Genomic DNA, 23,996 nt, shown 5'->3' with positions numbered 1-23,996 from the left:
GGCAGGCTGGAGGGACTGAACAACTATTCTTGCCCCTGAGGGAATCCTGTCTTGTAGTAGGGCTTAGAGCTGTCCACATTCTGGGGAAGTGAGGCTCTGGCTATGGTGCTCCCCAGCTGTGTCAAAGTGGCAGCCCAACTCTAAAGGCATCTCACTAGAAGATTTCCTCTGAGAAGGAGCAAGGCCCTGTGCCCCTGGATTCTGCTCTCCACTGGCATGCCAAGTGTATGGAGCAGGGTCTGAGGAGCAGCAGGCCCAGGGCAAGGCTGCCATTCTTGCCGCTGATGACCACAAGGCACTCAACTCCGGTTCAGCAATTTGTTCAAGGATGAGGTAATCTTAAAATAATTTATTACAGCGTCACATGTGCATGCCACAGAATGTGTGTGGAAGCTGGATAGGGTCTTCCACCTTTATGTGAGTTCCTGGGATCAGGCTTCATGGCAAACACTTTTACCCACTGAAATGACTTGCCCACCCTGAGGTAAATTTCTTTAATAATTCCATGGGGGAAAGAGATGGGGGAAACCTGTTTCTGAGCAAGGTTGTCTTCCTTCAGTAAATACATTGAAAGTTAGGTTGTCTTTTTAAAATCGGTTAGAAAGGCCTGTGGTATGTCATTCAGCACCACCTTCCCATGGCTTTACCTCATAGCCAGTCCTTTTCACCTCAGAGAAGTCAGACAGCTAAACACACCCGATGAAAAGAGCTGCCACCAAGGGGCTCACGATGAGCTGGTGGCCCAGGTGCAGGCAACAGTAGGTAATACTATACATACCTTGCTCCCTGTGAGCTGTGCAAGGTGAGGTTTCAGATCTTCTCCGATTACGGAATAGATTGCCACTAAGCAAAACACGCTGGCCTTCCGTACACTGCTCTCAGTGTTGTCGTAACCCTAGGGAGTGGAGGGGACAGAGTAAGATCAAAGCTGCGCCCCCCATCAGTGCTTCAGCATCCAGACGCCCTCAGTGCAACCCTGAACTTGTCAGACCTGCGCGTGAATCCAGAGAGCTCTGGCCATGCAGGGTCAAAGTGACTGGCTGTAGGAGTGGCACGCAGGGGCAGGGGACGTGGGTGCCAGCTTGGCTGCTTTGTTACAAGGTGCTGACATTACAGATGGCAAGAGGGAGGAGGAATGGAAAGAGAAAACCCCCAGGGAGCGGTGGAGAAACAAATATCTCATCCAGATTCCTCCTGGTAGTGGAGCAAACTGCCTGAGGAAATGGCTTAAAGAAAAGAGAGGGCTGGGGGTACAGCCCAGGAGGCAAAGGCATGTACTGCCAAGCCTGGTGCCAGGACTCGCAGGGTGGAAGGGGAAAACAGAGTACCCTCAAGCTGTTCTCTGACCAACCAACACGTGTGTGCGCACATGCGCGCGCGCACACACACACACACACACACTTTAAAAAATACTACCTAAAAGCAGTATTTCTCTACTGTCCAGGGACTGCAGGGACTTCCTGTGTCCCTCATGTCCCACCTAAAACAGGAGCCATGTGCTTTGCTGCAGATAGCCCTGCACAGCCTTTGTGTCTTCCCTCCTCCTGGGACTATCTAGTCTGTAACACTAAGTCCAAGCAAACCCTTGCAGACAGCAGCATGCACGAAACGGGAAGCTGGCTTCTCTATCTTTCCCACTAATGCCTGCTCTGTATGTGACACGGTTGCTTCAGCTGCTGTGTGGTCCCGCCATGTCTCATGGAAGGCTAGGAAGCCTCTGGAGCAGGAGAGCTCCATCAAACACAGACACAGGACAGCAAAGCATGCATGATGTATACTCCCTGCGACCCTTTGGCCCAGGGCTGAGCCACACAAGGTATGCAAAAGGCATTTGTAGAAGCCATGCACAGCGCATGTTTACACTAAACAGAAGGCTCATTCCTGGAGCTACAGGGTGATGTGGACTGTCAGTTCTCCTCTGCTGCATGGAGGAGCATGTGGGCAAAGATGTGTTTGTGCAAAACTGGGCCTGTCAACATCCTGTCATGGGGGTAGGAGAAGGGAGAGACATCTTTTCCATCGGTGCAGCACTGGGAGGGACTCATCCACACTCCTGGAAGAAACCCGTAGGAAACGCACCAGGCTGTCAAGGACTAGGAAGATTTCTAGTCTAGTCGTCAGTGGACGTGTGCTCTTGAGACCCTCTGCCTCGTTACCAAAGGACACTACATCTAAATGGGCTTTGCTTGATTTCAATAAGTTAGAATAAGCATCAACTAGAGAATATTCTCTTGTGTAAAACCTGAGTTTTTAAAATCAAACAAACTAGCAAAAAAGTAAATAAAGACATACGAGCAGAAGAGGGAAGGGATCCTCAGGAGAGACAGGAGAAGGACACGGGAGCAGAAGAGGGAAGGGATCCTCAGGAGAGACAGGAGAAGGACATAGGGGACACATGATAAAATGCACAGCATGAAAAGGCCACAATGAAACTCATTATTAAAAATATGCAAACAAAACCCTTTGCAAATAGAACCGATGCAGGTCCCAAGGACAGTGTCATCACTTGGGGCTTCCGTCTGCCCCTCTTCATGCTGAACAGCCTGACTTGGACCTCACTGGGATGCGTACCTGCAGCAGGCCTGGGATGATGTCGACAAGGAGCTGCAGCAAGGACTCCTTGGTGATCCTCTCCACCACTTTTGTCTGCATCTTGATGGCAGCCAGGTTGATGGGGTAGTCGGCCGTCTGGATGATTGGACACAGCACTTTGATGCACTGCTCAGGGTGGATGGAGCTGGCTAGTGTGGATGCAGCCTCCTCGGCAGCCCTCACCACCTGAAAGGGGACCACAGAGTGAGTGGGGCCTGCCTCGAGAGTTTTGAAAAAGACCAACACCACTCCAGAAGTCAGATACAATGACCCACTTCCTCTAATACTGCTAAGGAAAATTAAAAACAACCTGGGTTGTTGTGTGGAAAAAGGAAGTACAGGCCTAGGGGTTGGGGTCAAAACTTCAGCAAGGTAGTTTCCAAATGTGTCCCCACTCACGTAGCAGCAACTGCATATGTATTCACAGCTGCCCCACCACCTTGACATCTCCTTAGCAACGTGGCTTCTCAGCCCTCCCCAGGGTGCTGTCTCAGAGAAGGACCCCTTGGACAATTTTTACCATAGCAGTAGAGAATCTCTACCCTGGAAGATTAGGATCTGAAAGTCAATACTTTCCAAGGGCCAATGGGACCCTCTGACACAAAGCCTGGAGAAAATTAGTCTTCTAGACTGGTGTCCCTGGGAGGGGCTGGATCTGGGAGAAGGCTGTCTTCCTAGGGAATCTCTTGTGGAAGCTGGTGACCAGGAATCTGCGCTCATGATGCTCTTTACCTTGAATTTTTAATTTTTAATTAACTAATTAATTATATCCATCCACCTATTTAAGAAAAAGTCTGTCTCCCAGATTGGGCTTTAACACATTATATAGCTGAGAATGACCTTGAACTTCTGATCCCCGCGTCTACCTCCCAAGTGCTGGGATTTCACGCAGGTACCACCAGCCCAGTTTGCACAGTGCTGGAGATGGAGCCCAGGACTGCATCAGGCAAACATCCCAACTGAGTGACCACATTCTCAGCTCCCTCTGTGCACTTTTTAGGAAGTGCATAGATGACTGCCACATGGCTGAGGGAGCAGCTCTGACTTCTGGAAAGCTCTTAGGGTGCTGTACGCCCCTTGTAAAAACTAGTATTCTACTTCCTCATCTGTAAAATGGGATGACTCACAGCAAGGAAGCACCTTAGGTAAATGCTATGTAAACAAAGATAGCAGGCTGCACACAGGCAAGGGCTCTCCTAGGGAGTACAGTGAGAATCTACTGCTCTCCCCTGAACCAGTCCTGGACTGCACATTCATCTTCAACCCTCCTCTGCAACTAATTCTTCAGTCCAATCTTCACACAGTAACAAGACAAGCCGACACCCCGAAGCTTGGATCATCTTCACCCTTGTGATGATCTCACACACACACACACACACACACACACACACACACACACGTGCACGCACTCATGTGCACACACACATATTTTTGGGGCAGTGGGCATGGACATGCTATGTGTATAAAGGCCACAGGACAACTCAGGTCAGTAGGCCCTTTTACCTGCTAAACTATCCTGCCAACCATGAATTTTTGTTTGTTGAGATAGAGTCTTTCTATGGAGCCTGTCCTAGAACTCCCTCTGCAGACCAGGCTGGCCTTGAACCTATAGATATCTGCCTGCCTCTGCCTCCCAAGTGCTCTACCCTACCCAGTGAGAAAATATATAGCCTTTAAAAATATATTTTACTTTAATCCCAGCACTCGGGAGGCAGAGGCAGGCGGATCTCTGTGAGTTCGAGACCAGCCTGGTCTACAAGAGCTAGTTCCAGGACAGGCTCCAAAACCACAGAGAAACCCTGTCTCGAAAAACCAAAAAAAAAAAAATAAAAATAAAAAAAAAAATAAAAAAATAAAAATATATTTTAAAAGTTACTTTTAGCCAGGCAGTGGTGGTGCACCTTTAATCCCAGCACTCAAGAGGCAGAGGCCAGCCTGGTCTACAGAAAGAGTTCCAGGACAAACTCCAAAGCTACAGAGAAACCTTGCCTTAAAAAACAAAACAAAAAACAAACAAACAAATTACTTTTAATTATGCATGTCTGTGTGGTTATAGTCACAAGAATGCCCCCAGAGGCCCTAAAACTACAGTGACAGGCAGTTGTGAGCTGTGATGCATGGTTCTTTGCAAGAGCAGGAAGTACTCTTAGCCTCAGAGCATCTCTCCAGCCTATCCTGCTGCCTTTCTTTTCAGCTCAGAAGTTCTTTTGCCCACTGAACCATCTTGCTGGCCCATCATCCTTACAAGTGACGAGTCCTGGAAACAGCATCTGAACCACTTGTGAAGTCACATGGTAGACCAGGGTGGGGTGTGGGGTAGCCGCGCCCAGACCGGCCACTTGGGCCAGGCCATATTTGGGCTCTGAGGCCACACAGGTTTTGTCACTTGGGAACTTGAATTAGATGCTGCCTACCACCTGATCCCCACAGTCGTCTCTGTAGGGGGCAGGACCAGACCTCTGTTCCTCCATCTGTCAGTGGCTGGGGTTTGCCCTTCTCTGCAAACACTGCTCTGCTGGGGGACATACCTCATCAGTCCACAGAGCTACCATAGTCACAGCCATGGCCACTTCATTTAACACACTCAGGACTGGCCATGTTAGTGGCGGGATTTTCATCATGCAGTTCCCAGGAGAGTCAGCTACTCACACCATCATGTGACATCCCTCACTCTGAAAATCTCAGGTGGGGTGCGTGATGGCTCAGATGCTAAAGTGCATGTTCTGGAAGCATGAGGACCCGGGTTTGACTCCCGGCACCCACGTGAAAAGCCAGGTAGGGCGGCACACACTGTAATCTCAGTGCTGGGACTTGGGAACAAGGGGACTGTTGGGGTAGTTGGCAGGTGACAAGCCTTGCTGAACTGGTGAGCTCTATGCCAGTGAGATCTCATCTTGAAGGAAAAGGAGATGGCATCTGAGGACCAACACTGGAAGCTGACCTCTAGAGTCCACACACACAAATACATGCACACAAAAATCTCAGTGACAGTGTATAAAATGGCTCATACCCCTCAGAGTGATCAGATTATGGGATCTTTTTCTTCTTTATGCTTTTTACCTTGAAAAGTTGCCATTAACATTAACCTTCCTGGCAAGGAGACATTGATAAAATTTACCTAAGTGTCTTGTGAGGTCAGAAGTAACAGCCCCTGGAAGGGAGCGTGCAGAAGAGTCACACCTGAGCAGTGGCCCTGGCATGGGGTGGAATGCTGTGCAGTGCTAATACTGCTATAGTTACTGCAATGGTCACCACTGTTCCTGCCCACTACCCTAGACTGGCTGATCCAGGACATGCCCTATCCCTCATACAGGGCTCACATGGGTGTCCTGCCCCTCCTTGACCCTCCCACGCCACACTAGAGCACGCTTTTGATCCTGTTACTTGTGTTTACTTTTGTTCTCTAAGAAACACTGCCGTGTGGTGAGCAGAACTGAAGACCTCACCAGGAGTAGAGAGCAGAATAAACAGAGACTTGTAGACAGAGAGAAAGTCAGGTCCCAGTCTCTGCCAGTCAGGCCCAAAGACGCCAGCCTCTAGTGCCTCCAGCGGGAAGACCATCTCTCAGGCTGTTGCTATGAGATTCAAGTGAGCTGCCATACAGTGCGCTGCTGGGAAGACACCCTGTCAGGTCTGCTGCAGGGAGCCCACTCCAGCAGTGTGTCCTCTAGGGACATCAGGGGCTCTAGAGGGCACAGGCATGAAGCTGCAGGGAGCCCACTCCAGCAGTGTGTCCTCTAGGGACATCAGGGGCTCTAGAGGGTGCAGGCATGAAGCTGCAGGGAACCCACTCCAGCAGTGTGTCCTCTAGGGACATCAGGGGCTCTAGAGGGTGTCGGCATGAAGCTGCAGGGAGCCCATTCCAGCAGTGTGTCCTCTAGGGACATCAGGGGCTCTAGAGGGTGCAGGCATAAAGCACTTCAACAAACACATCATGTGCACTGGGTTTCTGGAGACCATCTGGAAAGCCACTGCCAGGGACTGCACATCAAGATGAGCCGCTTTGAAGGCCCTCTCTTCCCCCAGGGTGAGAGCAAGTTCCTCAAGACAGACACTGGTTTTGGCAGAGAAGGTAGTGTTCTGACTTCCCTCCATATGCCAAACCCTGGCTTTGGCAGGCTGCCTGTATCTGGGTGAACTGTAGGTTCTGCCCTATGTTCTCTGTAACATAAGACGTGAGATTATAATGTAAGCAAATAGAGAACAAAAGTAAACACAAGGAACAGAAGGAAAGGAGGCAGCATGCTCAGCAGCCGAGGTGGCTACCAGTGCTGAGGGTGCTTTAAAAAGGGTGTGGGGGGAAGACATGCACGTCAGCAGGAGCAAGCTCACAGCAGGAGGAAGCTCACATCTGTATTTTGATTTCGCTTCTGTCTGTAGAAACACAGGAACTCGTCCTGTCCATTGTTAAGGATATAAGTGTCTGGCTAGGGAAAGGCTGCCACAGTAGTTGGTTTGCGCAGTGAGGTCTAGCTCCAGGCCCAGGCTGGCCTCGATCTCTTCATCCTCCTGTGCTCCTAGCTTTTTAAGGAAATGGGATCATGACTCGAAATACTGATGAATGTTTGCTTAAGGATTAGGTTTCTTAATTCTAAGGCACAGAAGTTCTCGACATTTGGACTGCGGGTTTGGAGTGCACCAAGTTTGAGTTGGCCCTGTCTCAGATGCATGGGAACAACTGAGAGCGGTTTAACAAAAAAGAAAAGAAAAAAAAAAAGCAGACATCCAAAAACAACGATGGCAAGAATCCAAGAGCTCTTCCCCAGGGCACTCGGAGTTTAGCTCCTGGAGCATTTAGAAGCTAAAGAGATGCTGACGCCACCTTCTGGGACTGGTCAGAAAGCCTCACAACAAACACAGCCGACATGGCGTCTTGGTGTCCATTAGACATATGGTAAGAGCTGGGCGTGGTCACATATGTCTTTAATCCCAGCACTCAAGGCAGAGGCAGACAAATCTCTGTGCATTTGAGGCCAGCCAGCTCTACATATGGAGCTCCAGTTCAGAGCTACATAGAGACACCCTACGAATACTAATACTAATGCTAATACTAATACTACTACTAATAACAATGAGGCAAAATGGCACAGCTAGGAGCTGGGACTTAGCGCAACCAAGAGTGGAGTGTAACTATGGGTCCACCCTGACATGGTGTCATCTAGACAAGCCAAGATCAAGAGGGAGAGAGAAAGCAAGCTCAGGCTCTGGAGGCTCCAGTTGGAGTGAATTCTGTTACCCAGCAGCTAATAGAGGCTGAGGTGGAACCCTTCCCATGTCCATGCCTGTTCTCTCCTCAGGAAAGCTATCGGAAGGACTGACTGGAACATCGTTAAATTATCTGCGACTATATAATCTTATCACTCACCACAACCTGATGGGTGCTTCTCCTTGAAAAATAGGTACACAGACAAGTAAGGGCTTCAAAACCCTCCGAGGGGAGGAAACCAAGGGCAGTGTACTCACAACCAGGAAGGCGGCTCAGTGGGTAACAGCACTTACTGCTAAACTTGAGGACCTGAGTTTGCTCCTGAGGCCCACTTGGTGGAGAGAAATGACTCCTACCCTTTGTCCTTTGACCTCTACGTAGTCAGTGCTGTGTGCACATGCCCCTCCCCCCACGCTCACATTCTCACTAATAATAAACAAGAGAGCTACCTACTCATTGGGTAGCCTGGGGTCATCAGGAGCAATGCTGTGGAATGGGAGGGTAGAGTGGGGACTGGCGAGGTACAGGACCACCCCAAAGTTGCTGCACAGGGAAGTGACTGAGAAGCGAACCCCTCTTTGCATCCCTAACTCCACTGTCCATCTCTAAAAGTCTACAGTGCCAGCCCTGACGCTGGCCTGGCAAGGCTGGCATAGCAGAACAGACTGAAAGCGGGAAGCCCCTCAGGGACTAAGTCATTTTTACTGTGATTTAAATAGAGGCTTTGTTGAAGTTGAATTTAAATGTCCTCTTGGATCTAGTCAATGAAATGAGGTAAATTATATTTTACTTTATTGTGTGTGTCACACACAAAAAATAAGAAAATAAACAAATGTAATAACCTTTCTTTTATTTTCTTTTAAATGAGAATACTTTCTTCAACAGAAGATGGGGGTGGGGGGCTTGGGCCAGTCACCTCACCTCACCACAGGGAGGGGCCCAAGGCAGCTTCTCCCCATGTCATACCCTGGATGTCAGAGCCTTGGTGACTTGTCTAGGCACAGCCCCCGAGCAGTGTGCCAAGCCATCTATCGCCCAACAGCAGCGGCCTTCAGCAGCCGTGCAGCTCAAGGGCAGGTGGCACGGCTCTCGAGGGGCCAGTGAAGACTTACTCTGTCCTCGACAGCAGCGGCCTTCAGAAGCCGTGCCACCTAGGCCTGGCCCATTCTGACAGTCCTGGAGGTGGAAAAGGTTACGTCCCCACGGAAACTGCACTGACTCCCTGATGGGGAGCACTCCTGCAGTCCCCATAAGTGGGATTTGGCCTGGGTGTACATCCCAGACCGTGCTCCCAGCTCTAGTTTTCTCTCTCCTTGTCCTTCTTGCTGTCCAGGCTGTCCACCCTGACCTTGCTAGTCAGCTCCATCCCCAGGGTCCCTTGCTAGTGACCACAGAATGCTCTCTGCTGTAAAAACTAAGACTAACCACAGACTTGAAGGCTGTACTGCCCCCACCCCCACCCCGGCCCTGGCTAGGTGCCTAAAGGGGTGGGTGTCACTGAGGAGACTGCTGGCTTGGCAACTAGGGACCGCACAATGATGCTATCTAGGTTTCTGACTCTGTCTGTTCATTAAAAAGCAAGAATATCCAAAAGAAATGGGGCTTCTGGTCAAATCCCAACATTGGGCTCATGGAAAACGTAAGGGATTTAGAATCTGTGAGGATTTCAGTTTGTTACTCAACAGCCGCTGCTGTTATTGATGTTATTGATATCCTGGAACTGGAAGAGACAGAGATAACCCTCTGATTGGGCCTGGGGCTACCAGCTAAGACAAAGCAAGGTCCACAGAGGGGTAGTGACTTCTAGGCTCTGCTACCCTGGAGGTTGCAGACGGCCCGGGCTGGTTGGGAATTTTAATAGGTACCTCAAGGAGGACCCCTCAGGACAAGCTTCCTCTGCCACAGTTATCTGTTCAAAGGACTGATCAAGTACACCCTACTTCTGGGGAAGGCCAGGCAGCTGGGGAGCTTTTTTTTACCTTCTATTTTCAAGTGACTTTGGTCTGATTTTGCTTTTCTTCATCTGGAGGAGGAGTCTCTGTCTCTCTGTGCTGGAGCCATATAGTACACAGCATATAGGCTCTAGGAACATTTTCAACAAGGGACTGAGTCTCTAAAACCTGGCTTGGTGGCATGATGGTGACACTCATGTTTGAACAGAAGGTGCTCAAAACAAAATAAAACATCCAGACAGACAGACTACTCTGACTTCATATGGTCCTGTATATGCAGGTTGTATAGGAAGGAATGGGTCCTACCTATCCTTGGAGCAGGGTGCAGCGGGTTCTACTGAGACGCAGGCCTCAGAAGCATGCCTGGCTGTTAGTTCTCTTATCAAACCCTCACTGACTGTCGAAGAAGAGATTCACAGTCAGCTCCCACAAACAGATTAAAGATGTAAAGGAGAAGAGTGTTCACATGAGTGAAATTATCATAGAGCCCGCTGCATCAAGCTCGGCCATTTAAGATGTTTGCTGAATGCAAACACCAACACAGCACTCAGGAACTCCACGAATGTTACAGGGACAAAAACTCAGCAGTGTCTACTACAAAGCCAAGATCCTGGCAGAGAATGCCTTACTCAGATAGGACTATGAAAGGACTATGTCTAAGATGACCAACACCAGCCTTTAAAATACAGCTGTAAGCTAGGCTCTGAACCCACCTGTCTTGTCTCTGTAGTTTGTCATTTGCTGTGGATGGTGGCTTTCAGAGAAGTTGCTACCTGCATTTCCAGTGTGTGTGTCAGAACCATGCTCGGCTCTTACAGCTCTTCTAGGAACCTACGACAGCTGACTTCAGCTCATGGATAAGGAAACCAGCCGTCTTGCCGCCAGCCCTACCTTTCTAATGTTGAATAGCAGCCTTTTCTTTAATCTTAAAGAAAGTATGTGTATGAACATTTTGCCTGCAGGAATATATGTGCACCATATGTATGCAGTATCCTTAGCAGAAGAAGCCATTGGGTCCCCGGGAACTGGGGCTACTGATGGTGGTATGGATGCTGAGAAAGAAACTCGGTCCTCTACAGCGAGAGCAGCAAGTATTCTTGACTGCTGAGCCATCTCTCCAGCATCCTCCACCTTAAACACTAATACATAAGCACTGTGCGTGTTGCTCTGCTTCTCTCTGTGTCCATCCCCCACTTGTGTGTGTGTGTCACAGTGATCACGGGGAGCTTGAGGACAACTTCCAGACATCATGCCCACGTCCCACCTTGTTCCCACCAGGGTTTCTCTTAAGCTTGCTGTTGTGTGAGCTAGCCTAACTGGCTTGTGAGCTTACAGAGATTCTCCGGTCTCTGCCTTACATCCACAGGTGACAGGGAAGATGGCTGGTGTTCCATCTCTTGGAGCAGTTCTGTGTGAGCCAGCCAGGATGCGTGTTCATCTCCTACTAAGGCCTGGGCTTTGTTGGGGAAGGTAAAATCACTTCCATTTTAGGAGAGAGTAGTTCTAAGAGAGGCCCCCTGGGATGGGCACACTTTGGAAGTGTTGAACAGACAGGAAAACAGACTCTGCCTTTGGATGATGGACACAGAAACCTAAAAGCACCACTGATCCCATCTAAGCATGGCTGGAGTCCTAAGTACTAAATGTAAGAAAATACAATAGACAAAATGAAGCCACCAGCATGGCCACCACAGCAACTGCATGTTCAGCTAACTATCTCGAAGAATCCTGAGAACCAGAGACCAGGGATGGAGACAAGTTGGTTAAAACAAGTGTGTGTGTGTGTGTGTGTCTGGGGTGGGGTGGGGGGTTCTCAGTTGATAACACCTCACGCAGGACTTAACTTCAATCTCCAGAACCCACATAAAAGCCAGGCTGGCAAGATGGCTCCAACAAGTAAAAGCACTTGCTGTACAACCTCGATAACCTGGATTTGACGCCTGGAGCCCAGAGTGAAAGGAGAGAGGTGACCTCTGACACTGTCCTAGACCTCCACCCGCATATACCCAGAGGCATGAGCACACTCACACCCATACACACTCATTGAAAATAAAATAACAACAGCAACAACAATAATAATAAAAACCAGGTGCAGTGGCTCTTTCAGTCACAGGACTAGGGAGATGCTGGCAGGCATCTTGTCAGCCAGCATAGACTACCGGTCAAGTTCCAGGCCAGTGAGAGATTCTGCCTCAAAATCAAAGGTGTACTTGAGGACACCTAAGGCTGATTTGCCTACACAATTATATGTGCACATACGTAAGTGTCAGAGAGAGGGAGAGAGGGCAAGAGAGAGAGAGAGAGAGAGAGAGAGAGAGAGAGAGAGATGAAGAATTTTCAAGAAAAATAAAAACCAAACCCCAAACCTAAACATACAGATGCTCCCGAGCCGCTCCTGGGCATGTGGCAGTCTGAGCTGCAGGAGGAAGTGGCAAGGGCATAGAGTCAAGGTGAGCCCAGACATGCAAAGCAGAGAAAGCCTGCCAACAGACCTTAGAACACTATGTCCCGCTGGCACCCTCAGGTCACTGTGATGGCAGTGTGGCACCTTCTGGTGACAGGACTCCCATGCCGACAGAATACTGGGAAATGTATCTGAAACAGGAGATCTTTTCACGCTTTTCCTGGGCAATTTAAGAGAACCTCATACTTACTAAACCATGTTCAAGGAAAAGAAAAATAAAATAGTGAATTTTTAACTTATATTTAAGAGTCCACTGTAAAGGTTTTCAATATTTAAACTGGATGCTCAGTTTAAAGAGATAGCTTCTAGCTGGATAATAAGTACTCAAACATCATATTAACTTAGTTAATTAAATGTTCAATAATAAATAAATACGTGTATGGTATTTTGCCTGCACATATGCATGTGTACCACGCCATGCCTAGGGCTCCACAGGCCAGAAGAGGGTCACAGATCCCCTGGCACAGAAATTGCAGATTTGGTTGAGAGCTGTCATATAGATATATAGTCTAACCTGTGTCATATGGAAGAGCAGCCAAGTCTCTTAACCACAGAGCTATCTTTCCAGCCCCTTTAGTTCACTTTAATCTCATTTCAAGCCTGTCCTTTGTCACCAAATAGCCACTACCACCTGTCAGGTGTGGCTAACTTTTTGACATTGCCATATTTAACACTGCTATCTACAAAGCACATGCTTGAGAATGGCACAGTTGAGTTTTAAAAAAGAGTGAGGTCCAGCAGGTAGAGGTGCTTGCTGAAGCTTGATGGTCTGAATTTGAACCACTGGATTCAACATGAGAGAAGGAAAGGAACTAATTTCCAATGAACTGTCCTCTGTCTCCAATATGTGCATCATACACACATGTATACACAGAACATAGTATAACTAAAGAAAAACATCACACACACACACACACACACACACACACACACACACACATGCACGCACGCGTGTGTGCCTCTTCCAGTCTTTTAAGTAAGCTTACAATTTTGTGTGAATTACACTGCATTTATAGCTAGTCTGGAATCCAAACTGCTGGTTGGACACACCTGAATCCTAGTTCACTTCAATTTTTCATCATTGATTTTAAGGACAAGCTATTAAAAAAACAAAGTTGTTGCAAGATAGTTTGTCCCTCCGAAGAGAGCCAAGGCCTGGTCCATACTTGTTCTGCTCTGAACTACTGGGCAGGCTTTTTGGGCCCTTTCTTCTTCATCTGGGAACAATGAAGTTGACCATATGAGCCTGTCTGCTTTACACGCTCAAGTGAGCTATTGTAAGCGGAGCACCTTCTGTTCAAACATGAGTGTCACCATCATGCCACTGAGCCAGGTTTTAGAGACTCAGTCCCCTGTTGGAAATATTCCTAGATCCTATATGCAGAGAGAGACAGAGACCCCCTCCTCCAGATGACGATCTGAGGAGGTCAAAGCAGCAACGGCCCAAGCAGCCAATCCATGGTCAGGAGGAAAACTACCCTCAGGGTCTCATTCCCTTGCTGGTATAAGAACTGTCCTACTTTAGTCCTCATCCAGAGCATTCTCACAATAGTTATGCAGAACCAAGAGGCTGCACTGGAAAAGCGGTCATGGCTTGGTGGGCTCATACCTACTCTTTGTCATCTTGAGTTTGCTCCAGTTCTAAGTCTGCCATTCTGGTTTCCACATGTGTGTTGACGGAGGTTGTTGCTGTGTGCGAGTGCACACAGGCCAGAGGGCCATCTCCGCTGTCAATCCTCATGAGCTGTCCATCTTTTCTCCTCTCCTCCCTCTTTCCCAAGACAGGGTCTCGTTTGCTCCAGCTTTCTGAGTAGGCTAGCAATGCCATGGATATACCTGTCTCCTACCCAGTACTGGGTTATCTGCTTTTAATGTGGATTCTGGAGATGGCCTAGGTACTCATCCTTGTATAACAGACACTTTCCCAAGTCATTAGGCCATGTACCCAGCCCTGGACTAGACTCTGGAGGTCTCTAGCCTATCCATAGAGTAGAAATCACAGGGGCTCAACACACCACCAAGAAACTGGCCAGTGACTGCTGAGAGCCCATCATCTATACCACATGTACGACGCACAGAGATATAGCCTGCCTGCTCACTTGAGGACAGTGGAGATGCTGGGACCTGGCAACCACAGATGCACTTTGTAAGCATTTTAGACATGCAGTTCCTTAGCTTTGATGTCAGCAGTAGGAATCTTACTCCATACAACCCAGGCCAGTTCACAAGGGAGACTCATAAGCTTCAACATTCACTTTGGGTTCTGCCCTCCTCCACCCAGTTCTGTTGTGCATGGTCACAGGGCTAACCAACCTCTTTGTGGGAGTCTTTGTGGGCTTCCAGGGTCTTCATGATCGTCAGTTCTGCGTAGTTTTTGAATCTTGCTGGTTGGTTTCTCAGAATCTCCCGTAAAACTCTCAGTGCCAGAGCTCGAATGGAATGCTAGGTGTGAGGGGAAAAGAAATGTCACCGAATAGTATGTGCCTACATACTATTGTTCATGCCTACAGCGTGCATGGGCCCACAGGCTAAACATGTTCCGGGTGGCCTGGCCTCTTTTGGGCCCCTCTCCATGGATAACAAGTCTACTCAACACATGTTTCCTAGACAGTCAACCTCAAGAGGGTAGGCACTGATGCACGGTGTCATCTTCAGGACCCACCACATGGAGAGGTTGGCAAAGGCTTCTAGAATGAACCCTGTACTGCAGACCTAAGTTCAAGGTCAGTTCTCTAGATGTTCTAGACTTAATGGAAGCTTGGGTTCCTGAGTCACCTTTCTGTGAGACACGCACAGGGACCCTGTCATGGACAGAGGCCTGCCAGGCTGTGAACTCTCTGAGGTCTGCTGGAGACCTGCGTCTGTTCCTGACCTTCTGGGTGATGAGGTCACCATGCAACAGGCCTCAAGCTGTTAAAGCCCAAGTCATGTGTCTGGAGAAAAGCCATTCCAAACAGACGCCTAATCTCAAGAAGAGAGAGCAGAGTTTACTGCAAACAGAGCCAAGAAGCACATCCTGATTCCTTGTCACTCAACTGTGCACTGTGCAAACGCACACAGAAAGCACCTGCCCTCCGTGTGACATCACCCCATCTCCCCGCAGAGCTCAGCCAAGTGTAACTGCCTCCATAGGCACAGGACTTTGAAGAAAAGTTAGTGTGGGCCTTTCGTTAACATTCCTAATCTTTACTTACCCCTAAACCAGACTTTGATCCCGAGAGTCAGAAAACAATTCTAGGGCAGCATTTACTGCTTCTCCTTCCCCCACTTCCTGCTGCCATCAGTCACCACCTCTGTGACCCTGGGTCTGGCCTGTGACCTCACACTGTGCTAGCTTCTTGAAACTCCTCTCAACTGTGTCTGCTAGGTCATGCAAAACCAATGTGGAAAGATGGAGCATTACTTAGGAAACTTAATCCCAGCTGTTCCCTCCCAATTCTGTGTTGCGGGCCTGCTCGGTAGGTTGGAGGCAAGATTGGGATTGGATCACCTCCCCCAACTGTACTCACCTCCACCGATGTTAGCAACTAAGCATATCAGGGGTAGTCACAGCCCATGCATGCTGCAAAGCCTGGTCTGTCACATTCAAATGTGCCAGCATGAAGGTTTTGTTTTCCAACCACAAATACACCATGGAACCTGTTGTCTGCCATGCTAACATTAGCTCTAACACAGGCACAGGGTGAATCAAGATGGAATATCCCAAAAACTCACATGGAGGCAGGAAAAAAGTGACCCCTGAAAGGTGTCCTCTGACCTCCACGCATGTACTGTGTGACCACATGAATTAGTTTTTTTTTGTTTTGTTTTGTTTTTTGTTTTTGTTTTGTTTTCTGAGACAGAGTTTCTCTGTGTAGCCCTTAGTGTCCTGGAACTCTCTATAGACCAGGCCGGCCTCAAACTCACAGAGATCCACTTGCCTCTGCCTCCCAAGTAGGATTAAAGGTGTGCACTACCATCACCTGGCAAATTAGTTAAAAAATGTGGAAATAAATTTTTCTATTACCTTATTTCACACGAGATAAAAGTGGAACTCATGCGGAGATGAAGCCTGGCAGGCTATCGTCTACACTAATGGGTTTGGGCAACTCCTGTGTAAAGTATCTAGGCTCAGGAAGGGTACACACAGTGACAGGGAGACCGGGGTCTGCACATAAGTCAGGCGCAGATGCCACAAAGGAGAGCTCTCAGCCCTGCTCAGGAAAGGCATCATGCAGAAGGGCCGTGAGAGTGCTTACGTCCTTGTCCCCTAGAGTTTCCAGCAGCAGCAGCAGGATGGTCTTAAAGTGCTCCTCCCACACGCCCAGGCTGTCCTCCCTGGTGATCTTGAGCAGCTCCAGCAGCGCACCCTTCCGCTCCTCCACACGCTCGTTGTGGTTGGATAGCTCTTTCAGCAAGTCAGCCACCAGGTCCGAGTGGTCAATGGGCACTGGGGAGACACACGTGCAACCTCAGGAGGCGAGGGCCATAGGTTCCTGCCACGTTCTTTCCTACCACAACTCTGAGTGATGGGTGCTATGCGTTCCCCTCGTCCTCTGCCCTGCCTGGCTGCCAGCCTCCCCTGTGTACTCCTGACGTTCTTACCATGCTGTGAGAACAGAGCGCCAGGCCAGCTGCACAACGGCAGTGTGCCATGTGCCTCCCTTCTTACCATCCTCCCCTTTCTATTTTTATACAGAGGTTAAAAAACATCCAAGTGCTTAAGCCCCATCTTTTCCCAAACTCTCTTCTACTTTCACAGTCTTGAGCCAGGCTTTCTACTGGACAGCCTCCTGCCGGTAGGACACCCACTCCGTGCACAAATTGGATTTCCCCAAGGCACTCCCATCCTCTTACTAAACATCTGTTCCATTCCAACCGCAAACATTCCCTCAAGACTATCACACTGACTAGTATCTGGTCCATTCTTGGATGTGCAGGGCTTGGGAACCAACACAGTACTGATGCCAATCAAAGTGACTGGAATGGATGCCATCCAAAGACTGGAAAGCTTGCTCACCTCTACTCGCATGGGTACCAGCAGGGTCTGAAATACATCAGATGGCCTGAAGGTCCCTCTCGCCCTGTCCATGCTCACTGAGAACCCTCAACCCTGAAAACTCTGCTCTCAACAGGGAGCATGGGAACCAGCTGTGGAGACAAGCCATGACCAGCACTCTCCTGAGGCACATTTGCAAACTTCTTTAGCTTCTGAGATCAGGGGGTGAGCACACAGGAAGCTCAAGACCCTGCACACTTGCCATTTCCCCTTGCCATCCCTCCTTTCTCCATAAGCTTTCAGTGCACAGGCAGTGGATAAGAAAGAACTGACACTCCAATCTCTGGGCACGAGTAATAAAGGGGAAGTGGTGAAACAACTCCACATGCAAGGGAAAAATCACCCACTTCTCCAGAAAGCCTGGGTCACAGCAAACACCGGCCACCCCAGGCTGGCAGCAGGACTGGCACTCAGCAAATCCAGGGGAACAACAGTTCCAGGGCTCTTTTCTGACCACTGATGCCCCCTCTGTGCTGAACACCTGCAGAACTGTCTTCTGTCACAGCACTGCACAGCGCCAGGCCCTTCTGCCTTCTGTGCCTTGAACCTGCCCCTGCCTCATGCATCAGCCCCCTGCCTCATGTGGCAGCCCCCTCCAAAGTGTGCTCATTCTGAGTCTGTAACCCACAGGCTGGAGCATTCATGCCAGGAAGTGTGCCTTCCTTTCCTTCCAGCAGGACAAGCTGATTATTCCATGACTACAGAAAGTACTCAAGCAGTCATTAATTATTTAGATTACAATTTACACAATTCTCCACTCTAACTCTATTTAAACAAAACGGATCTACTATAAGCTGCAAAGTCACACGAAATTGCGATAGAACAAAGCAGGTGGATGTGAGCAGTGAGGCGGGAAAAGAAAAACTTAAGCTGCTGTTCCGAACACCGTCAAAGCCATGCAGCGTCACTCACTGGCCACCTGCTAGTGGACACTGGGCTTGGATTTTGCTTTGGTCGTGCAGATTGACTCCAGGCCTCACATGTGCTAAGTACAACTCAATCCCTGAGCCACATTCACAGGCTCTGGATACTGGTCTTGACGTGACTCAGAAGAAATCCCCAGACACATCCCTAAGTTATTCTTTGGGGCAAGTATCTTAATCTTTCTGAATCTATTTGCTAACTCTAATTTCAGGAGCTAATGGGCATATGCGTCTCAGCAAAGCCCCAAGCATGAGATAGGCAAGTAGCTACCATCAGATGCCCTGCCTCCTTCCTCTGGCACAGCAGAGCACAGCCTGAGAAGACCCCGGGTGCCACACTGCTTAAGAGCGCATGGCTTTGGGACCTCACCTTCACGGCTAAGAGAGCTGGGGCAGTGTGGGCCAAGGTCTTCACAGACAGCAACTATTAGTGCCTGAGCCCTGCTGCACGTCCTGGTCAACCACTCCCCTCAGGGAGCACTCCAGGAAGCCCCAGTAGCAGAGACTTCACGGACAGACTGCAGGCTCTCAGAGGGTAAAAACAAATAGGCTTCTACTCACAGGGGGCTTCTCAGGCCTAAGCACAAAGCAGGGACTCAATAGGCAGTTCCGAGCAAATGATGGACCAGGAGACCCCATGTTTCTGTTTGTGTCCATGGACCACAGGCAGGGTGACTGAGGGAAGGTGTAGGGGACATAAAGAGGTGGGCAGGCAGACAGACCGTCTCGGAGCTGCTCCATGTCATCGTCAAACACCGCCTCCTTCAGCGCCGTCTTGTCATAGGTGTTGATGGTGTCCGAGTAGGGATACGGGTTATACTCCCGTGCTCGTGGCCCCGGGAAGGCACGTGGAGGCTGTGTGTTGAGCAGGGAGGTCTTGTTGTCCAAAGCCATCCTGCCTCCTTCCACCTCACCACCTCCCCGGCCCTCGGTGGCAGGTGAGGCTGCTCCCCCATCTCGGGACACCTGGAACACAGCACAGTCACTCAGGGACCTCCTGAAACATGCTCATTTGTCTGTCTTCCATCCCTCCTTCATTCCCCTCCTCTTTCCCTCCCTTTGCCTCTTTTTGTCACAGGGTCTCACTATGTAGTTCTGGCTAGTCCGGAGTTCACTACATAGACCAGTCTGGCCTTGAACTCAGAAACCCACATAGCAGGCTGTCTTCCCAGTGCTAGGATTAAAGGCATGTGCTACCACACTCGGCCACACTTTTTCTTTGATGTTTAGGAATTTCTTAGAGGGGTCAGGGGTTTCCATTTGCAAGCTGGCCACTGACCGAACAACAGCTATTGAGATTTAATTTTACTAAAAAAAAGTGTATATGTGTGTCTGTCTGTCTGTACGCACAGAAGCCTCATCAGGGTGCTCTTCTTGAAGTTACAAGTAGTTGTGAGCTGCCCGATAGAGGTGTTGGGAACTGAACTCTGGGAGCACAGCAAGTGCTCTTAAGCATGGAGCCATCTGTCCAGCTCCAGGCTATTGGTTTTCCATCTGAATAGAACGTTCCTACATCTGCGTATATATTTAGCCTATTTTTCTTTGTTATTTGGTGATTCACTGTACTCACAAGGTTTCTGAAGGATCACTACCATGCAGTCTCAAGAGCTCCTTGGAAATGGAGGAGTATGTCCTTCATTGTCCCCATGCTTGAGAAGCCTGCTTCAGACCACTGTGGCCTCTGGCTCTAATGCCAATAGCAGGGACTTCTCAATGACACCTTAATAATAAACACCTCTATGGAGAAAGCTCAAGTACTGCTCAGAGCCTAAAACAGTCTAAATATCCACAAATCAGCCCCTTGATTTTTTTTTTTTGAGATAATAATGAGGTTTAGCCAGATTATCCTAAAATTACCTCTAACCTTGAGAGACATAGTAAGTGTCTCCCAGGCCACAACCACTCTCCATTCTTTGGATACCTAGTACTGAACTTTTTTCTCCTACGTCTGTCTTCACAGTGGTCTTTCAATGGTCTCGAGCAGGTTTCGATAGTTTTGCACTGCTGGCTAGTTTTATGTCAACTTGACACAATCTAGAGTCATTTGGAAAGAGGAAACCTCAACTGAAAACAAAAGTACCCCTAGAAGACTGGCCTGCGGTAAATTTTCTTAATTAATATGGGAGGGCCCAGCCCATCGCAGGTGGTGCCACCTCTGCGCTGGTGGCCCTGAGTATTATAAGAAGGCAGGCAGAGCCAGCCATGAGAAGTAAGTCAGTAAGCAGCATTCCGCCATGGCCTCTGCATCAGCTGGCTTCCCTGACTTCCCTTGGGGACGGACTGTGACATGAACTGCGAGCAGAAACAAACCTTTTCCTCCTCGAGCTACTTCTGTCCTATCAGAGCAATAGAAATGCAGCCAGACCCAGTATTAGACCTTCACCTTGGCCATATTAGCCTGGGCGGCCTGTTTCCTCACCTGGACATGAGTCTCAGGAATCTGGAACATACTGGTGATGTTTTGTGCTGCTAACAGGATACAACTCTTACTCTATGTTTATATGGTTTTAAAAGTTGTGGTAAATACACATATCCTATCATTTCAACCATCCATAATCATATGGTTCAGTGACATTATATACATTCACTATTTTGTGTAACCACCAACATCATGTATACTCCAGTCTTTCACATTATCCCTTCTCCCCCCAAACCCACACACAATAAACAACACTCCCCCTGCCCACACAAACCTTGATTCTATTTTCTACTAATCTGCCTATGCTGGGCATCTCAGGCAAGGAAATAAAAGCAGACTAGCCCCTCTGCAGCTGGCTTGTTTCACCTGGCATTATGCACTTAAAGTTCTTCTAGGGTCTAGCATGGGTCAGACTTCTGCCCTTTGGAAGGCTGCCTGTCACATCTTCACCCCTGCACCTGCTGATCCACACTGGGGTTGTGTTCGCCCCTGCAAGTACTATTATTTTAACACCAGAGTAGAAGACGCTGTCACCAGGGAGTTCAGTGTGGGAGAGACTCAAGTCTGCTGACATAGTTGTCCGCTGGCCCAAGATACTCACGATATCACAGTCCTTCTTGCCATCTCGCTTAATCGGCTCGTTTAGGTCCTCTTGGCTTCGGAAGCTGAACTTTTCGATGGCTTCTGTAACTCCACGCAAAGAGCTGTAGATTTCTTCAGAGTTCAGGTTTTCTGTATCATAGTCCAGCATGCTATGATTTAAAAGAAAAAAAAGCAGTTTTTGAAAAACTGAGGTGTGCATAAAACCAAGACACAGGCCTAAATGATTTAGTAATTTAGAGTAAGACTAATTGTACTTGGGGTCTTTGGTTAGTTGGGACAGGAATGGGACAGCTACTGTCAGGGCACGGCCACTGTCCACCTTCCAGTCAGAGCTGCCCCAGACACATCACACAGCACCGAGAGCCAGTGAGGGACGACAAAAGCACAAGAATGGGAGAACTCAGGAGTGACACTGGTGACGGACCGCACAGGTGATGATGGTGGAAAAGTAACGTTCTCATCCTGGAGATGGAAAAGGTAGTTTGGTTGTTACTGGTCTCAAATGTACAAACTCTAGAGGAATAGGCACATGGAAATAAGCTCGGATTACAGAGAGACTTTACAAGACTGGCTATGCACCCCAGAATCCAATCCAGAGAAATAATTAACACTCTCCCTCAAAAAACATAAGACACCAGCTTGGGAGTCAGAGTCGGATCTACCCTCACCAGGCTCCTGGGGCTCCATTTCCCACTGGTCTAGCCCAGGAGCTTGCTGGGAATATGAACTTCTTTTTTAAAGAGATGAGCCACCTTCCTGGATGAGCATGTAAAAACACTTGTAGAAACAATACTTGTCCTTCACGGGAAAGTGATGTCAACTGCGATCCTCTGAGACACTAATAATAAAACACGAAACAGAGATGGTTTGAAAAAAAGAAAAAGAGAAAGCCTTTTGGTGTCCTGTAGTTTGTCGGCAAATGCTCTTTAGATGTGTGAGAAGAGGCTGACCAGAGGGTCACACCCCTCCTTACTGAGAGTTAGAGAGACCACGAAGCACAGGATGGGCAGACAACAGTGAGAGCAAAGCATGGTGGGACAATCGACTAAGGACAGTTTAAACACTGCTTGCTTGAACAGAATTTGTAGGAGCTTAAACAAGACTGTCTCCCAGAAGCTCTGGTATTTCAATAAATGGCCCACAGTTTGTCAGGAGGTGTGGCCTTACTGGGCGAACGGTATCACTGGCTACAGACCTTGAGAATCAAAGCCCTCCTACCTTCTAGTTTGCCCTCTGCAGCAGGCCTGCCTCTGCACATGTGTACTCAGTCTCCTGCTCCTGCCACCATGCTTCCCTGCTGGGACGGGCTCCTCTCCCTCAGTCTCCTGCTCCTGCCACCATGCTTCCCTGCTGGGACGGACTCCTCTCCCTCAGTCTCCTGCTCCTGCCACCATGCTTCCCTGCTGGGACGGACTCCTCTCCCTCAGTCTCCTGCTCCTGCCACCATGCTTCCCTGCTGGGACGGACTCCTCTCCCTCTGGAGCTGTAAACCCACAGAAACTTCTTCTAGCTCTCTTGGTCATGGCATTTCATCACAGCAACAGAAAGTAACTAAAACAGAAGTTGGTGCCAGAGCTGGACTACTGCCGTCATGCTGTGTTGAGACTCGTGCTACGGGGGGGAGGGGGGGGCTGTAGCAGGTAAGGAGAGCCCCTGCTCCGCACAGAGACAACGAGAAGGATGCCCTCAGTCAACCCCCCCCCCCCCCATCAGCGTCCAGGGAGTGAAACGAAGTCTAAGGAGTTTTCTGCTTCTACAAAGCAACTGAATAAAAGGTGGCTGTGCTGAACTAGGTAAGCATGTCCATGTGGTACTGGATGAAGGAGGCGAGAGGGAAAGGGCTGGAGAGTCTTCCTGCAGTCTCAGAGAGCCACCGAAGACGGAATGTGGCAGGCAGTCCCTACATGGATGCCTCGAGAGGGCAAGGGGCTCTGAGATGCCGCTCCGGGAAGTTGTAAAGCTGCACTGCACACAGGGGCCAGAATCAGCCTAAGGAAGAGACATACATCACAGGCAGCAAAGCCATCCAAGTCCTTTGAAATGAAAACCCCAAACACGGACATAAGAATTAGAGGATTCAGCATTTGCTCTAATGGTTTCAGTCTCGTTTTGGTTCAGTATTTTTTAACTGTTCCTTTCTCCTGGAATTGTAGTATCTCTTCTGTGCCATTATATATTAGAAATATGTACCTTGTCTTGGTTTTACAGGGGGCTACCATGAAGAGATTGCCTACAGTCTCTGAAGAGACATTGGGCTCTTTATGAAAGACTACGAGAACTTTTGAAGTTGGACTAAATACATTTTGTATCACCATAGGGCCAGGAGTGGAATTTAGTAGTTTAAATGAGAATGTCCCTCATCAGCTCTGCTATTTGGACACTTGATCCCCAGTTAGTAGCACTGCTTGGAGGTTTAGAAGTTGTGTTCTTCTTGAAAAAAGCACATCACTAGGGGGTCTTGCACTAGTCGTGAAGTTAGTCTGCTTCATGCTTATGGTTTGAAGATGTGAGCTCTCAGCTTCCTGCCATCATGACTGCTACTTGCTTCCATGTTTCCTCTGCCACGATCCCTTTGGAACCACAAAGTTAATTTGGATTAACTCTTCATTCTCTAAGTGTCTCGGTTATGATATTTTATCACAGCAATTAAAAGGCAACTAACACAGTATCAAGAAAGGATGAGATGCTGTGAGCTAATTTCACATACAGAAAGTTCTGAGCAAGCTGAGGAGCTGGTGTACTTGGCAACCCTTGGCTGTGCAGGAACAAGCAAGCAGCATTGTCAGTTCTTCCCCTGGT

The 23,996-nt window shown here is 48.8% G+C and overlaps 1 protein-coding gene across 39 annotated transcripts in view; it reads right to left on the bottom strand.

Annotated features, from left to right (window-relative positions):
• Positions 1-23,996, bottom strand: part of Clasp1 (cytoplasmic linker associated protein 1) — a 221,796-nt gene that overhangs the window by 5,637 nt on the left and 192,163 nt on the right. For all 39 annotated transcript variants that reach the window (XM_041648618.1, XM_041648577.1, XM_041648578.1 and 36 more), the window contains 6 exons: positions 21,196-21,346; positions 18,898-19,141; positions 16,453-16,643; positions 14,528-14,656; positions 2,572-2,778; positions 779-895 (listed from right to left, as the gene is read on the bottom strand). In XM_041648618.1, the coding sequence (XP_041504552.1) occupies positions 779-895; positions 2,572-2,778; positions 14,528-14,656; positions 16,453-16,643; positions 18,898-19,141; positions 21,196-21,346 (1,039 nt within the window). The remainder of the gene's footprint in view (positions 1-778; positions 896-2,571; positions 2,779-14,527; positions 14,657-16,452; positions 16,644-18,897; positions 19,142-21,195; positions 21,347-23,996) is intronic.

Source organism: Microtus oregoni, unplaced genomic scaffold, assembly GCF_018167655.1.
Source record: "Microtus oregoni isolate MIOR12 unplaced genomic scaffold, Mior012 000003F_ref0000135, whole genome shotgun sequence".
Classification (NCBI taxonomy): domain Eukaryota; kingdom Metazoa; phylum Chordata; class Mammalia; order Rodentia; family Cricetidae; genus Microtus; species Microtus oregoni.
The sequence above is the reverse complement of the archived record's forward strand: the minus strand, read 5'-3'. Positions and strand labels throughout refer to the sequence as shown.